General features: G+C 47.4%; 1 protein-coding gene across 2 annotated transcripts in view; it reads left to right on the top strand.

Moving 5' to 3' along the window:
* DPYSL3 (dihydropyrimidinase like 3) overlaps positions 1–17,468 on the top strand; it is a 120,282-nt gene that overhangs the window by 69,630 nt on the left and 33,184 nt on the right. For both annotated transcript variants that reach the window (XM_047778977.1, XM_047778978.1), the window contains exon 2: positions 14,284–14,372. In XM_047778977.1, the coding sequence (XP_047634933.1) occupies positions 14,284–14,372 (89 nt within the window). The remainder of the gene's footprint in view (positions 1–14,283; positions 14,373–17,468) is intronic.

Here is a 17,468-nt window from a genome sequence, read left to right as displayed (position 1 = left end):
AAATTATAGCTAATTTACAGTGTTGTGTCCATTTCTGTTGTGCAGTGAAGTGACCCAGTTGTATATATATATGTATGTGTGTGTGTGCATACATCATGCTCTGTCCCAAGAGACTGGATAGAGGTCCCTGTGCTATTATAAAGTAGGACCTCATCGCTTGTCCACTCCAAATGTAGTAGTTTGTATCAACCAACCCCAAACTCCCTGTCCAGCCCCCTCCCTCCCCCCGGCCGGATGATCCTTGGCTGTTTCTAAGACATCGTTGAATACAAGTCCCAGTGCACTTCTTACTCTGTTATGCAGAAAACACCTGCAACCTTCAATTTCAGGAGCCCCAGAACTTTTTGAAACACTCTGAGCAGAGACACGTCATAAAAAAAACAACAACAACAAAAAAAAACAAACCAAAAAAAACAGGATGTTTTAGAAGTGTTCCAAAAGATCGTTCTCCTGGTGTTAGAATCACTGAATGTGAAGTCGTGATCGCTGGAAAGAGAAAGTGTCAGCTCATGGCTTTGCAGGTAGGGGTAAATCTGTGGGTCTTTAGGCACAAGGAATCGATTCCTGTAAAGTCAGCATGGCATTTGCAGACAGAAAGCTGTCTTGAATATTCCAGGAGGTGTCCGTCGGGCAGAGCCTTGGATCCCTGTTGAGGGGTGAAGAACCCTTCCCTGAGAGGATTAAATACCCAGTAGTCTCATTTTGGAGTTCTGGTCATTTTCAAGTGGCACCTCAATTATGTTTGTTTCAAGGGTTCATTTCATGCATGTCTGCCTGGTCTCTTGGAGTCCTTATTCTCGGAGCATCTGCAGTTTTCTCTGTTAGTGCAACTTGGAGAAGTTGGGGGCCCCAGCGTCACAGCCAGTGCTTTAATCACTTCCTGTCAATCAAATGGAAGCCGAGCCGTGGGAATGCAGGCTCCTAGGCTTCTGGAAGGCTGTGACCCAGAGAACCAGTCATCACCATTGCCTGCTTCTTGTGTCAAGAAAGAGCCAGAAAAAGGAGTGAACTTCCCCTATCACCTGTTTCTCATACTCCTTCTGAGGCAGGATGTTGGGTTCTTATAGGAAGGTGGTTGAGGCAGGTATGTAAACTAAGATGAAGTAAAAAATCAAGTTACTTTTCAAAGGCAGAGGTGAGAGTAGGCAGGCATCCAGGTGCAAGGCATTCGCGTGAGAGTTGAGTCAACTTTTGAAGAAACAAGCACATTTCTTGAGCACCTGTCATGCACCAGGATTTGGACTTGCTCCTGACCGTAGTTCTTTGGGAGAAGATTCCTCATTTTCCAGCCAGGACTGGGGCTCCAAAGCCCTTCTCTTTTTATCATTCCATTGAGCTGTCCTGGCACTGGCTCCCCACTTGGGTCGTGGAGCTGGGAAGTGACTGATGCAGCCCCTTTGCTCTCCTGGACAGACCCAATCTCTGAAGTCTGGACTCCATGCAGAGCAAGTTGGCAGCATCTCTGCTCTTTGAAACTGTCCCTCCTTCCCACGCTTTCTTCCCAAGGGGCTTCCTCGGTGACGTGATATGAGCTGCAGCATGGTCCCTGTCCCTTCTCCACACATCCGCCACATGCTAGTTTTAGGAAGCTGCAGAAGCCAGTGGCTGTGTGTCTGCAACCCAGTCCCCTTGGTGCCCTGTCAGTTGTAACAGTATAAGTTCAGACTCAGGGAAGAATCCCTGGGGTCTTCAGCAGTAGGTGGGGAGCAATTGCCTGTTATTTGAAGGTGCTGTTCTCCCATCTCAAGGCCCAAGTCCCAACTCCTCCTCTGGGAATTGCATCTTGGCTGGCTTTCAGATTCAGTGAAAGAGTTTCTTGTTTCTGAGAGCCACGAGGGTGGGGATTCGTGAGGCTTCCCTAGCACTCAAGCGGCGCCGTCACACATGATCCCAGGGGAGAGCTGCTTCTAAAAGAGGGAGGTGGGTCCCCTTCAGTGGACGGCAGCCCCCTGAGGCAAAGCGACTCCCTTGGGGTCACCGTTGTGACCAGGATCCGGGTCCTGCCTCCAAGGAGTGTCCTCTCTCCTTCCTTGGCCGTCAGTTGGTACATCCGTCTCCGTGTGGCGGGAACTCGCTCCATCCATCAGCATCTGACGATCCTCCCGAATCACAGGGCCCCGTCTCTACCTGTGTGGTGCGTGGCTGAGCATCATCTCAAAGCTGTTCTTCATGCTCTCGACCCTACTTTGTCTCTCCTTTCTGTTCTCCATCTCTGTGAATGGGTCCTTCCTGGCTAACCTTTGGCACCTCGCTTTCTTTTTATTGATTGGTTGATTGAAGTATAGTTGATATACAATGTGGTATGCGTTTCACATGTACAGCAAAGGGATTCAGTGTTTGTGCGTATTCTTTTTCAGATGCTTTTTGCATTATAGGTTATTGCAAGGTATTGAACATAGTTCCCTAGGCTGTAACGTAAACCCTTGTTGATTTTCTGTTTGACACACAGCAGTGTGTATCTGTTAATCCCAAACTCCTAATTTACCCCTCCCCCCTTTCCCCTTTGGTAACCTTAAGATTGTTTTCTGTGTTTGTGAGTCTGTTTCTGTTGCGTGGATATGTTCACTTGTTTTGTGTTTTAGATTTCACATATTTGTGATCTCATAGGATGTTTGTCTTTCTCTGTCTGACTTCACTTAGTATGATAATCTCTAGGTCCATCCATGTTGCTGCAAATGACATGATTTCATTCTTCTTTATGGCTGAGTAGTATTCCATTGTATAAATGTACAGCATCTTTCTCATCCATCCTCTGTGGATGGACACTTAGGTTGCTTCCATGTCTTGGCTATTGTGAATAATATCACTTTCTCTTTGCCTTCAGTTGCTAAGCAGATCCCAGCTTTCCTCTGCAGTGTGCCATGCATGTTCTAATTTACCGTCTTGCTGTCACCTGGACCATAGCCATCTCCTTATTCTTTTTCTCTTGTATAATTCTTTATTAAACCTCTTTTAAAAGTTATAAAATATGCAGCTAGCAAAATATTGTACATAAATAAATAGAGGAGAAAGAGGAAAAGAAAAAGTCAAGCTTCTCATACCACCTCGCTCTGCGTCCCTTCCTCCTGCTGCACCTGCTGTTGATAATCTCAGGTACCTTCTTCTAGACCTTTCTCCTGTTCACACAAAAACATAATAAACGTATTTACGTGTGTATTTTTTGTTGGCTTTTGCAAGAGCAGTTCCATGTTTTGCACATTAATCTGTGGCTTTCTTATTTTAGATACTTCAAGATATGTAGATTTAACCTGCTTAAAAGGTAGCTGCTTCCTAATCCAGTGTGGCTGTTTGGCAGTTTATTAAATTATATCCCATGGGACCTGGGCTGGGCTGGATGCTTCCAGTTGGCTGCTCCAGCCGACCTGTGGGTGTCCTTCTGCCCTGCTCCATGCCCTGGACCTGCCTGCACCACCTCAGTGGGTCCTTTGCCCTTGGACGCCTGGCTGGATTAAGTTCATGTGGCACCATGAGGGGTGGCAGGAAGGGTGGACAGTGAGGTCAGGGCATTTTCCCCAGGTTTCTTCCTGCTGGGTTAGCTACAAGTAGCTCCCAGCCTCTGCTGGAGGCCACGGCTCCCGCAGGCGCCCTGTCTGCACAGCTGCCCTCTTCAGCTCCCGTAGCCACTCCTCCGGCCTCCTTGGGTCTGTGGTGGTAACGCTCTCTGCTGTTGGTGGGTCCTGGATGCTGCCCATCCATTTAATCTCCCTTAGCGCTGCTCACGCTTTGTTCAATAGTCCCTTTGTTAAACGCCCTTTAATATCGCAGTCTGAGTATTCCATCTGTTTTCCGGCGTGGCACCCTGAACGATAACGTTTGTTTCTTTTTCTTCCATTTTTTCCTCCTGCCGCTTGCTACTACTTTCTCTTTCCTTCCTTTATCGTGGGCATTCAACGTGTAGTTTTTAATAAATTCTGCTATTGTATTTCATTCATTTTCTCAAAGTCCTTCCAGAGCTCCCCAGGACCCATGGGATAAAAGTCAAACCCCACAGCCAGCCATAGTTTGCATCCCCCGTTCCAGGATCCTAGGCACCAGGGACCCCGGCATTTACGGGTTCCCCCCTGCCCTGCAGTTCTTGCATTGGGATGTTTGGTCCTCCTGGTGATTGGCCATGTGACACCAGACCCTGCCCCAAACCCCCTAAGCGTCCATGTTTTCATCAGTTCAGTGGGGAGAACAACCACAGAGGATTCATTTTCTTGGAATGTACCTAAAGCTTCTAAGAGTTTGGCTTTACCTGTCTGTGCACATCAGCCATTTTCCCAAGAACCCCCCCCCCCCCACCGCCCCCGCCCCCAGCACGCCTCTGTGGACCCATCCGTGATTTCCACTGGAGGATTTTTCTTCCATCTCTCTCTCTTTCTCTTATTTAAGAGACTCTGCTCTTGAGATCACTTTGAGGTTTACAGAAAAGTGGAGCAGGAAGTCCAGAGTCTCATGTAGTCCGTCTCACTCCGCCCACCCGCAAGTTTCCCCCTTTTGTTGGCACGTTGCTAGGGAGGGCAAGCCTCATTACAGGAGATGGACCAGCCTTGATATGTTACTGACAGAGGCCCATAGTTGTACATTAAGATTCTCTGTTTTTGTTCAGTATGGGTTTGGACAAGTGCTTCATGCCTTGTATCCACCATTAAAGTGGATTAGGAAATAGTTTAACTGCCCTGAAAACCCTCAGTGCTCCGTCCATTCACCTGTTCACCCCTCCCCCTCACTCCCAGCCTCCCCAGATCACTGGCAGCCACTGATCATTTTACTGTCTCTATAATTTTGTGCTCTCCATCCCATCCCATCCCATCCCATCCCATCCCATTCCATTCCATTCCATTCTATTCTATTGTCTTTTTGTTTTTTCAGTGTCGTACCCACAGTACATGGAGGTTTCCAGGCCAGGGGTCAAATGGGAGCTGTAGCTGCCCGCCTACACCACAGCCACAGCAACATGGGATCCAAGCCTCCTCTGCAACCTATACCACAGCTCACGGAAACACCAGATCCTTAACCCACTGAGCGAGTACAGGGACTGAACCTGCAACCTCCTGGTTTCTAGGGGGTGTGTTACCACTGAGCCATGACGGAAACTCCTGCTCTCTCCTTTTACTTCCTATTATCATACGTGGTCTTGACGTGTTCTTCCTGCTGTTTCCCCTTTGCTTCCCAAACACCACACGGAACATCTTCACAGCCGGTGGTCACACAAGGGTACGTTTCGGGAATGAATTATTAAAGGCGTTTATCCCTAGAATCAATGCCTGGTTGAAATTTCAGGCTCTCCTTCCGGATGAAGTAGGCGTTTGGCTTTTGCACAGGCTGTTGGGCTAACGGGACACAGGATCCCTGTTTGGACATAGCTGGCCCCCGGCTTCCTGGTCTGTATCTGGATAGAAAGTGTTCACCCACAGCACAGGGAGGGGAGGCCTAAAAGGAACAAGGCACAACAAAGCAAAAACAAAAAAACAGTAAACCAAATACAGCACTCTCACATGAGTCCAGAGCAAACGTGGCCATGAATGACAGACATCTCTGAAGCGCTGACTTCTCTTCGATCTGTGTTCTACTTTCCACGCGAGTCCCGAGCAGCACATTTCTCAGGCATTTATGTTCAGTAAGAATAGCCGCCTCAGGTGGGTACTGTCATTTGGATTGGCCTTTCATCGTACGCCTCCACGATCAGAGCACTAATACAGAAGGGGTAGCACCGTCGTGGAATTAGTAGTAGTCGTGGAATTTGCAACGCGGACCACTTATGGAGCTTTTTCTAGGAGCCCGACCCTGCATCCTGATGTTGAATTCTCACAGAGCCCTGGGAGGTGGACATTGTTACCTGTACTCTGCAGGTAGCTAAACGGGCCTTTTGAGAGAATGGCACCTTCCGTCGGCTGAGGTTGCTGAGGCCCGGAGGGGATCAAGTCACGGGCTTAAAGTCGCACCGAAGTCCCTAGCAGAGATGCCAGTGCAGCTCAGACTTCCAGACTCCCTTGGCTGCTACCTAAATGCTGAGTGGCTTTACCAACCGCCCTCAGGGCTGGTTTCCATCCAGACAGCCACTGTCCTATTTTTCCCTCCCCAAAGCCCAGCTGAAGAGGGACCACGCTTTTGTCTTTGACCTGGATGTGGCACCTCCTACCTTCTGATGAGGTGTGTTTGTTCTCACACTACATCTCCCTGCCCCTGCCCCTCTCCCTCGTCCTCATGAACCTCCCGACCCAGTGATCCTTTGTAATCGCCAGGAACCCCGTCCCTCGGCTGCACTGCCCAGCACCTGCTGGTCCCTGTGACACAGCCTCGAGCCCTGCTCTTCCTTCGCACAAGCCTGCATCAGCAGTGTTGGTCCATGTTGGCCCATGTTTCAAGAGCAGGGATGGTAATCCTGCACTTACACGAGATGGTTTTAGGTGATGCTGGAAGCGGGCATTAAATAACATCAAACCCCATGGAGAGAAAGTGCATCCCCTTCCTAATTCTTTTTCTAACCTTCTGAACAGATCAAGGGAAGTTTTAGGGTGGGGCAGGTTTGTCTTGAACACCCCCCTCTACCCCCTGACATGGAGTAGTCTTCCTTTTGACAAAGATAGCAGATCTGAGCTCATCCTTCAGAACCCTTTTGAGGGCAACAGAATGTAGCTAGAATTTCATGATGTTTTTATTGTAGTCATTCCTAGATTTACTATTTTTGGTAAATGATACTGGCTTAGAATTTATGGGAGTCAGGCAGTGTTGACTTTTAAAATACATTTATTTAAGGATAATATTCAGGCAATAACAGGACAGTTTGTACCAGGGTAGGTCCGATATCATGAAAATAGCACAGCAGTGACTGGGGGCTGGGCTTCACAGGCCCAGCCAACCTTCCTGCTTGGGGGGGGACGGGGGTTATGGTCCTTCTGTCCGTCTCCAGGTCATCCCTCTCGCACCCCATCTGCTGGGTATCTACTTGGGCTTATCCGTGTCTGGAAACCTGTTCAAGACTGGGAGACTGTTATCAAGGGCTGGGATGAAGATGCCATCCACACTTCACTCCCCTGCTCCAGGGCAGTCCATATAACCCATCTGGCCCTTGAAGTTCTAGTTCAGAAGACTGAGCGGCCACCCCGCCCTGATTAATTCTGCCCTTGGCACCTGTTTCCTCTGCGTCACTGCTTCTCCTGCCTCGTGTTCTGTCCCTCCACGGCCAACCAGATCCCCTAAGGAAGGTGAAGACAGCGCCCACTGTTAGGCATTCTGCTTCGTGGGCTGTGTTTTCAGGGAGTGACCCGGTGAACCTCCGTGGGGCTCGCTTGGTCCTGAGTATGTCCGGGTGGTTAGAGAGGAGGCCGATGTTTCTGAGGCCCATGTGTAGCAGCTCTGAGGGTTGGGATAGCCACCCCTGTAAAACCGTGCGCAGTTTCAGTAAAGACTCAGAGCCAAGAAACAGTCTTCCCTTCAAGGTGTCTTATTTTCTCCCTGACCTCACTCTGTCTCTCCCTCTCAATGGCATCTAAAGGTCAATGGCATCTCATGTCAGCGAGGGGTCTGGAAAGAGATCCATGCATTGAGCAGGGAGAGTGGATTTGGGGCAGGTTGAAGCCTTCACCATCTCCTCCTCCTTCCTGCGGGAAGAGGGCGCGTGGATTGGCACCGCCTCACCGAGGCTTGTTTCCAGGGGATGTGTGACCTGGAGGGGCTGTGGGAACTGGCCTTGTGGGGGTGGGCTTAAAAGGAGAAGTCTTGGCTGACCTTGGCTGCTGGGGGCAGGAGCTGCGAGCAGTTGCCGGGGCTTGCCTGGTGTCTCTGGGATTCCCTTCCTGACGAGGTCTGTTAGGTTTTGATACCGAAGTGTTGGTGCAGCTCTTGAGGAGTGGTGAGAGGGTCGCTGTACAGTGGCCAGTGATGACTGTAAGGACGGATACTCGTGATGGTAGCTCACGTGACCTATAGCAGAGGCCAAGCGGAGACCAGCCCCTCACACATAGGAACCCCCATAATCCCAACCAGCATCCCGAGAGAAAGATGTCACTGGCCCCCATGTCACAGAGGAAGTGGCTGAAGCCCAGAGAAGTCACTTATCTAAACACAGCTAGTGTTCGTTCAAGAATTCAGACTCGTGTCCGTGTGTCCTACGCAAGGTTGCATATTTATGTATTGATTTTGAACACTGTAAACCAGCTCGAATGGAAAAAATAAAAGCCATTAAAAAAAAGAAGAAGAATCTTTCGAAAACTAAAAGCAGAAAAAAGAATTATTTTTGTTTTAATTAAAGAATTTTTTTTCCTCTTATTTTTGGCTGCCCATAGCACATGGAGTTCCCCTGGCCAGGGATCAGATCTGAGCCACAGCTGTGACCTCTGCTGCAGCTTCAGCCTGATCTTTAACCCACTGTGCTGGGGGTGCCGTGATAAGACCTGTGTCCCAGTGCTCCAGAGATGCTGCCAATCCCACTGAGCCTCAGCGGGAACTCCCAAGGTTGCATGTTTAATAAAGCAGAGGTGGGTGGGAATTCTGGTTTCCTAAGAGCCTACCGAGCCTTTTCCTCAATACCATGTTGAATCAGCTGGGACTGTCTTCGAAAGCCTCATCTTTCCCCCAAATGATGCTTTGGGGAAGAAAAACAAGATTTCATCCATGGAGTCTACCCATCTTAATGTATTCTTTAAGAGTGGGAGTGTTTTTGGGGAGTCAGCTCTAATTACCCAGATGGGAATTTATTTTAAATAACCACCTGCGCCTTCAGCTGGACGGACTTTAAAAGGATCTCCAGTCCCCACTGAAACTCAGAGTCTGTGCTTTGTGATTTGAACACAGGCAATGAAAGATTTGATTGTGGAAGACTCTTCCCTCCAGGCTAGGTCCTCCTTTTCTCTTCCTAGGATTATAGTTTTTATTCGGGGCCACTGGAATGTCTGCAGAGTAGAGGACAGATGTGTTCTAAGTACCGTTCTGGGGCTCACTTTATTGACTGGGGAGAAATTCGCAGAGGGCTGTGGTTTCTCTGGGAGCCACATCCTCACTGGCTCACATAGATGGAGGTGGTAATTCAAGCTCTCTAGGTTGACGACTAGGTGAGGAAAACTCCCAGCATCTTTAGCTGGCTCGAGTTTCAAGATCCTGTCCTTTCTTTCATTCTCTATTCGAGTTTGAATCTCCGCCATTCTTCACAGCATCCTTTCTGCTAAGATTTCCTCCTCCTTTCCCTCTCCTGCTCCCTCGCTCCTTCCTCCCTCCCACCCCCATCCTTTCTCATTGCCTTCCTTCTTTCCTTTGTTTCACGGTCTTTCTTCTCTCCCTTTTTCTTACAAAAATCCTAATTTTTTTTTTTTTTTACAGCCGTGCCCGCAACATGTAGACGTTCCCTAGGCAGGGATCGAATCTGAGCTGCACCTATGACCTGAGCCACAGCTGCAGCGACGCTGGATTGTAACCTACTCTGCTGGGCCAGGGATTGAACCCGTGCCTCAGTGGCGACCTGAGTTGCTGCAGAGACAGCAGTAGATCCTTAACCCAATGGGCCCTCCACAAAATCCCGATTGTTAAGAGGTGATTTTTCTAATCATTGTCCCCTAGTGAAGGAAGAAAAGTTGGACTTTATCAAACTTCAAGGGCCTCGGCCACCCTGGATGGTAAATCAGCTCCCTTTCTAAGATGCATTAACACATTCAGGCCATAAGGGGCAGACCTAATGCACCGATTTCATAAGCAGTAGCTTACAAGTGGTTAGATTCATGCAGTTTCCCCCTGCCGAGAGCTGGTCAGTGATTTCAGCTCTGGGACTGTCAGAATCAATGTCCAACAGAGAGGTGTACCTGGCAGAAAGAGCCACCTGGCATAAGGTTTAGGGACCACGGGTGCAGTGGCCTCAGGTGGAAAGCTGTCTGATGCCAAGAGGTAGAAGACGTGGATTTACTTCCAGCTGGAACTAATCAACTCTGTCCCTTAGGGAAAGTCACCTGCCTCCCCGTGCATTTGGAAAAATGGGAACAATAGTCCCTCCTAATTAATTTAAGGCTTTTTACAAAAATTTAAAGTACTGTGAATAATGAGTGAAATAAATGTAACTAGTATTTGGGTATTTACTGCATGTTAGTGTGTTAGATATTTTTATATATGTGTACACACACACACACACACACACACACACACACTTTTCTCCCTTCATCACATACATCTGTTCCCGGCAGCCACCATGTGAGGTGAGCTATGTGTTCCAGTCCACTCTGGGCACATGAAAAACCTGAGGTTCTGAGAGATGAGGTTCTAACTGAAGCTCACATACCTGTTACGTGGTCGGCCTGATGCTCCCAACAGTGGGAGAACCCAGCTGAGCTGAAACTCGCCAGCTGGTACGCCTGGCACCCCGCTGGGCTGCAGGACTGGGCTGCCCCCAGCCCTGGTGGCTGTGCAGGGCTTCAGCCAGCCAGAGTCCGTGGCCTGGTGCTTCATCTCAGGTTCCCCATGCCCTCAGATTGCCCCCGTGTGCCCCAGAAGTACCGTCACTCTTCATAGGTATCAATGCGTGAGAAACTTTGGGCGGTCCCATTCTGACCACTTTACCTGCTCCGGCCTCAAAGCAAAGACCCACAGAGCCACACGCACCGACCTTGCTGACACCGTCGAGGGGTGACTTTTAGCTGGAGCTGTCAGAAGGGTGCATCATGAGTGGTTCATGCCTGTTCTTGGCCCCAGCGTGCACTGGCTGGTTCATGACTTGGCACACAAGCACTTCCCTAGACGAGGAGGTGGACCAGGATTTGCTTGAGCTCCGTGGGTTGTGGCTCAGGTGTTTGTGCCGCGTGATGACGACGAATAGTCATCCTCGTTACACTATGGTCCGTGGACCAAGAGTCTTGTCACTCTCATCTCTGAGACCTACACCAGGCCTGCAACTCGTCTTTGTGCTCTGTTTAGAGTCCTGATGATTGAGCCCATGATGCTTATTTAATTAGCTCTTGGACAGGTTTTAATGACGTCATCTCAGGGATGCTAATTCCACTTGGGTCACCTCTTCCTGTCCCTCTGATGTACAAGGGGCCCGAGATAGCCTTTGTCCCTTTGTTGACATCTGAGGCTTAGTGACGGAACAGTGATCCGCAGGGACTCAGGGCTGGATGTCCCCAGGCGGGGGGACGGTCCTACTTCATGGCTGGGCTCAACTCAGGCCGTCAGGGACTGGCCCCTTTCCCCAAACCAGCTTATTCCTTAGCTCTTTGCTAGAAAGACGGAGAACATCCGAGGAGCCCTGAGCTGTGAGAGGCACCTCTTGTAGTTACCAAGATTATATCCTTATCATCAAGCTCCTGCCAGAGAAGTTTTTGTCACTTTCACAGACACACGAACAGTGTCTGGGGCAGTGGTTCCTGGTGCTGGTCTGTGACTTGGTGCTGGGCGGGCTGATGGTCGCCTAAGAGCCGTTTATAGAGCTTGTGATAAAACACAGACTTGTTGCCCTAGAGCAGGGCCTGGGAGTGAGTCTGTCTTTCTGATGCACACCCTAGTTGGGGAAGCATAGTCCCAGGACTGCCTTGTATAATTTTGCAATTACTATTTAAATGCTAGATTATAATCACCTTCAATTAAATTTTTTTTCTGAAAAGCCCAATTTCCTGGTCACCTCATGTAGTTTTCTCACTCAGATGGCCTTTCCATCATACCAGTATAATACAGCCGCCCATGAACCACCCTTCACCCATTCATCTGACCTCTGTTTAACAGCTGTCTAGGATGGGACCTAGGAAATAAGGTAAAAAGGCTGAAGGACACGTGGTTCTAAGACTCAAGGGGTCTTCGGTCTAGCAAGAGACAGGTGGCCAGTAAACCAGCTATGGTAGAACAGTATCCTTGTTTCAACTACACTGCAGTGGGGGCAGGTAGAATTTTCTGGAAAGTCAAGTAAGGCTTATGAGGGGAGAAACCCTTTGATTGAAGCTTGACAAAGGGGAGGATGGTTGTTGAGGCCAAGAAGCCAGAGGAGAAGGCAGAGAGAGCATCTTTGCAAAAGCTTAGTGGCTGGAGAGCCCAGTACGAGGCGAGAACGACTGTGTTTCTTAGTTTTGCCCCCAAATGCAATGCAGGGCAACATGTGATAGAAATGGAGGTGGCCGTGCCGGCAGAGGCCAGCCTGAGAGGGGCTAGGAGATCTCGTGTGGTGGGAGTTGGCTTTTGACCTCATTAGTGCATCTTCTCTGCCATGGACGCAGGTTTTTTTCTCAACACCTACATGATCTGTTTCTTTGAAGACCCCCCCCCCCGATGATGCAGCATGATGAAATTTTTTACTCTCACTCAATACCTTGGAAGCAGGAGAGATTAAGTGGTCATTGGCTGTATCCCTGGTAGAGACCTAGCTGGAATAATCATTTTCTGGCCCTGTTCACACTCTCTGATCCCTTCCTTCCTTTTTTTTTTTTCTTTCCTTTTTTGGCTGCACCTGTAGCATATGGAGGTTCCCAGGCTAGGAGGTCGAATCGGAGCTGTAGCTGAGGGTCTACACCACAGCCCCAACAACTTGGGATCCCAGCTGCATCTGCAACCTTCATACAGCTCACGGCAACCCCAGATCCTTAACCCACTGAGCGAGGCCAGGGATCGAACCCCTGTCCTCATGGATCCTGGTTGGGTTCATTACCACTGAGCCACAATGCAAACATCACACCCTTTGATTTCTGAAGCCTACTTGTGAGGCTTCCTTCCCATACAACCTGTGTCCCTTGGAAGCCAGTGCCTGCCCTGCAGCCTCACCTCATGCCACTTCCCCCAGGACCCCTGAGCTCCTCCACACTGATCTTTCTGAGGTTTACAAAGAAAACTGCTTCTTCCTACCTCTGGGCCTCTTTTCACTGTTCCCTCTGCTTGCTCTTCCCCAGCTAAACTGATCTTCCTGGCAAAGGCCTTTTCCACTTACTCTTGGAACAAGCCCTACTCCCCCATATTTTGTGGTACCTAATACACTTTTATGTTGTTTTAACTATTTTGATGACTTTATATTTCTTTATAGCTAGATTTCCCCTCTAAGCTCCAGCAAGGCAGTGACCTGGTGTGGCTCGTTCAAAATGGCATCCTTCTCACCTTTTTATTAATGAATATTAAATAATTACTTGCTGAGGGAGTGGATTAATGAATAATGAATGGATGGATGGATGGATGGATGAAGGAATGGATGGAGGGATTGGTTGGTGGGTGGATGGATGGATTGGTGGGTGGATGGATGGATTGGTGGATGGATGGAGGGATTGGTGGGTGGATGGATGGATGGATGGATGGATGGATGGAGTTGAAGTCTACATGTTGAATTCTTAACAAACTGTAGCCTGCCATGCTTTTTCAGGCTATAATCCCAGTCAACCGGGCTCCTAAGAATTCTCTTCTGCTCCATGAACCCAACAAAGCTGCATCCATTCTTCATACTCTGGTCTATGCTCTGTTCACTTAACGAAATCTGTGATCTCTAAAGCTGGCACCGATTTCTCTCTCTCCTGATTTATACATAAAATATATGTTTATGTTTCATCAGCAGCTTCAGAGTATGTGTGCCTTGTTTCCAGCTGGATCCCTTATCCAAACTTTGTCTGAGTTATGATGTTTAAAAAGACTCTTCTCATAAGAAAAGCAATTTTTTTTACTGTCTCTAAGTTACATAAATTATAGCTGGGGCTGGGGAAGGCGCAGGGGCACTGGGACCTGGATTTGGTTTTCTAAATAAAGTTGGAAAAGCAAGAAAAGGTAGTTTTTCATAGTTAAGGCAATAAAGACATATATTTCACAGAATGTGAGAAATACTGAGTATAATGAGGCAGACGCAAATCCTGCGTACTTTTCTCCATCTTGAGTTAAATACTATAGTATAGTTCCTTTTTTTTTCCTGTCAGGTGGTTTTCTTACACATTCTACGACTTTGTGTGCATGTGTCCATACATGTAAGTCTCCTGAATTGTATATAACATGATCCCTCTGACATATAAAGGCTGATGAGGGCTGTTTCACTGTATGCCTGATCCTAAGCTCTGTTTTTGAGGATCACTCTTGAGTGCCAGCGGAATACCAGACCAGACAGGGCTCTAGGCACTGAGGTGGAGGTTATCTCACTTTGTGTATTTAGTGCTTTCTGAAACTCCAGAATAATTTGAATTCAGGGCAAACAAGGAAGACAGGACCCCAACAGCTACACCCAGCTCAAAAACGGAGTGCCTTGAACCCAGAGACGTCTTAAGAGAAAGGTTCCTGCTAAACCCGTGAAATGATGACCAGGAGAACCTCGGTGGACCACACTTTGCAATCCTGGCTGTGACAATGACTCCTGTTTTCTTTCTTTTCTAGAGTGACCGTCTTCTGATCAAAGGAGGCAGAATTGTCAACGATGATCAGTCCTTTTATGCTGATATTTACATGGAAGATGGCTTAATTAAGTACGTATATAGAACCTTTCTCTGTATTTATCTTGTTGAGCTTTCTTCCTTAGAAGCTCAGAAAGAGACCTGCTTCGCTTTTGCTTTCTAGACCACTGCTGTATGTTTCGTTTCTCCTTTTTAAAGATGAGACTTTATTTTAGCTCTCCAGTCTGGCTGCACATAGCACCTTAACACGGGAGCTAGCCTTCATCCACTTGGGTTGCATGAATGAAGTGAAAAACTTGAATTCAGGCACCGGAATGACACTGAGGGCCCTGCTGGGCAGGATCCTGTGGTCAGCCCTCTCTGTGTCCTGGAGAAGTGGGAGCTATGATTGCTGTCCTTAAAGTTACTGAAAAAGTCCACTAGTTACAGCACTCTCAAAATAGAAGGCCTAGCGTGATACATCCCAAAGGAGTTCTGATGAGAATACGTAACTTAGATGTGCCAAGAAAGGAGAAATCCCTGCCTGGAAGGTTTTGGGGTGGAAAGGGCATTTAAACCGAACTTGGCTGAGGGCAGATTCAGATGAGCAGAGCACCGATAGGACATACATTTCAGATTTCCAATTAGATTTAGGGGTCTACAATTACTTTACAAAATGCTTTGCTCTTGGTCGCCTGTAAGGGGCATAGCCAGGTCCCCTTTATGTGCAGTTCCCTTGCATAGAAACTTTTAAAAAAGGGTTTGATTTACACATAGTCTTTCATCACACAAAGCAGGGTACTTCCTCACACTGATAAGATATTGTATTCAACTGGTATAGCCAACCCACCCTATGAACTATCCCTGGCCTCGTTCAGTTTTATTTTTATTTATTTTATTTTTTAATTTGTTATTATTATTATTTTTTGGTCTTTTTAGGGCCACACCTGTGGCATATGGAAGTTCCCAGGCTAGGGGTGGAATCAGAGCTGCAGCGGCTGGCCTACACCACAGCCACAGCAACGTGGGATCTGAGCCATGTCTGTAGCCTAGACCACAGCTCATAGCAACGCCAGATCCTTAACCCAGTGCGTGAGGCCAGGGATCAATTTTGTTTTTATATTATTTAACTTCATTGGCTAGCTTAAGATTCTGGGGATAGAGTGCTTACTTATGTTGGAGACCTTGGCTTAGAGAGAACTTTCTGTGGACACACCTTCCTGAGCAGCCCCCCATCTAGGCCATCTGTGATTTTATCAGGCATAGCAGCTCTGACCCTGTTAGGCCCCCTTGAGAGCAGGGACCATGCCCTGTTCTTCTCTGCATCTGCACCACCTAACCCAGCACTTAGCACATAAAGGCTTGGTATGTGCCAGGCACTGTGTCAAATGGTTTACAAGCCTTATCTCTTTTAATCCACCAGCAGTCCTATGAAGTACTTTTACTGCCCTCTTTTCAGAGAAGGGTACAGGAAAAGAGGGGCAGAGAGAAGAAATAACTTGCTGAAGATCAGCGTATTAACCAGTGCATTGAATGAATGGGTGAATAGATGAGTGAATAAATAAACAAATGCAGGAATGAAGATAATCATGTTTCGTTGCCTTGCCAGTTGGCGTAAATACTTTTTCATATTTGAAAAAGGAAAAATGGAATTATTAGACCAGCCAACCAATGTAAAACAATACTTGCTTCCAAATATAAGCTACAATTAATTTTGTGGTTTTTTTCTTATTAAAAAATTATTGTCTCTAGTCCGCTCTCCCTGGAGGAAGTGTGTTCCCTTATTTAGCGATTTTCAGGGTTGGAGAAACATTTAGTACCTCATGCTCCTTCCTCCTCTGGAGCTGATGGCAAACATCACTAATCGATTGCCGAACTTTTTGCGGTTGAGCCTTAAGTTCAGCCTCAGATCCATCTTCACACAGCGGTTCAGGCATCTCTTACCGTAGCTGAATATGTAAACTGAATCCTCTTTACTGTCTCTATGGACATAGATTGGAAGGTCGCTTGCCAAGGATGTGATAGAAGGAATTTAAGCATCAGATGTGTGTTGGGGGTGGAGAGCGGGTGTACCAACGTGATCTTCATCCCGTAATTTGATGTAGCTCCAACAACATTCTTAACTCATGGAGTGTAAAACACAAATAATTTCCTCTAAGCCAAAAAAAAGAAAAAAAAAACACCACCAGAGTTACTGTTGTGGCTCGGCAGAAACAAATCCGACTAGTGTCCATTAGGATGCAGGTTTGATCCCTGGCCTCACTCAATGGGTTAAGGATCTGGCCTTGCCGTGAGCTGTGGTGTAGGTTGCAGATATGGCTAGAATCCCATGTTGCTGTGGCTGTGGTGTAGGCCAGCAGGTGTACCTCCAATTCCACCCTAGCCTTGGAATTTTCATATGCCACGAGTGTGGCCTTAACAAGCCAAAAAAAAAAAAAAATTTTTTCTCCTGTTTTTACAGAGATGTTTGCCTGTGAAGATGTATGGAGTGCCTGCTGTATGCAAAGCTATTGTCTCAGACACTGGACAAATACTGTGTCATATGCTGTCACTGGGCCCCAAATCACTGTGCTGTCTTCCCCCGGGGTCCTGCAGTCTTTTAGGGGAACTGACATATCTGTGCATGCAGAGCACATGGCATTACCGGATAATGTCAATATCAAGTATTAAAGTAGTAGAATAGATGAGGTCCAGAGGAAGGAGAGGACTGTGTGAGATTAGGATGGTTATTAATTATCACAGCGGATACTTATGGAATTTTTATGTGTCTAACAGTTGTATGGGCTTAACACATACTAACATTTAATCTACACAACAAACCTATGGAGGAGGCATCTTTTAAGCTTTTTAGTTTTCCTATTATAGTGATTTACAATGTTCTGTCAATTTCTGCTGTACAGCAAAGTGACCAGTCATATATATATATATATATATATATATATATATATATATATATATATCCTTTTTTTTCACATTATCCTCCATGTTCCATCACAATTGATTAGATATAGTTCCCTGTGCTATACGGCAGGATGTCATTGCTTATCCAGTCCAAATGCAATAGTTTACATCTATTAACCCCAAATTCCCAGGTCCTCCCACTCCCTCCCCCTTCCTCATGGCAACCGCAAGTCTGTTCTCCAAGTCCATGAGTTTCTTTTCTGTGGAAAGGTTCATCTGTACCATGTA

The sequence above is a fragment of the Phacochoerus africanus genome, chromosome 4, assembly GCF_016906955.1.
Source record: "Phacochoerus africanus isolate WHEZ1 chromosome 4, ROS_Pafr_v1, whole genome shotgun sequence".
Classification (NCBI taxonomy): domain Eukaryota; kingdom Metazoa; phylum Chordata; class Mammalia; order Artiodactyla; family Suidae; genus Phacochoerus; species Phacochoerus africanus.
Note: the sequence above shows the minus strand (reverse complement) of the source record. Positions and strands in the feature narration are given on the sequence as shown.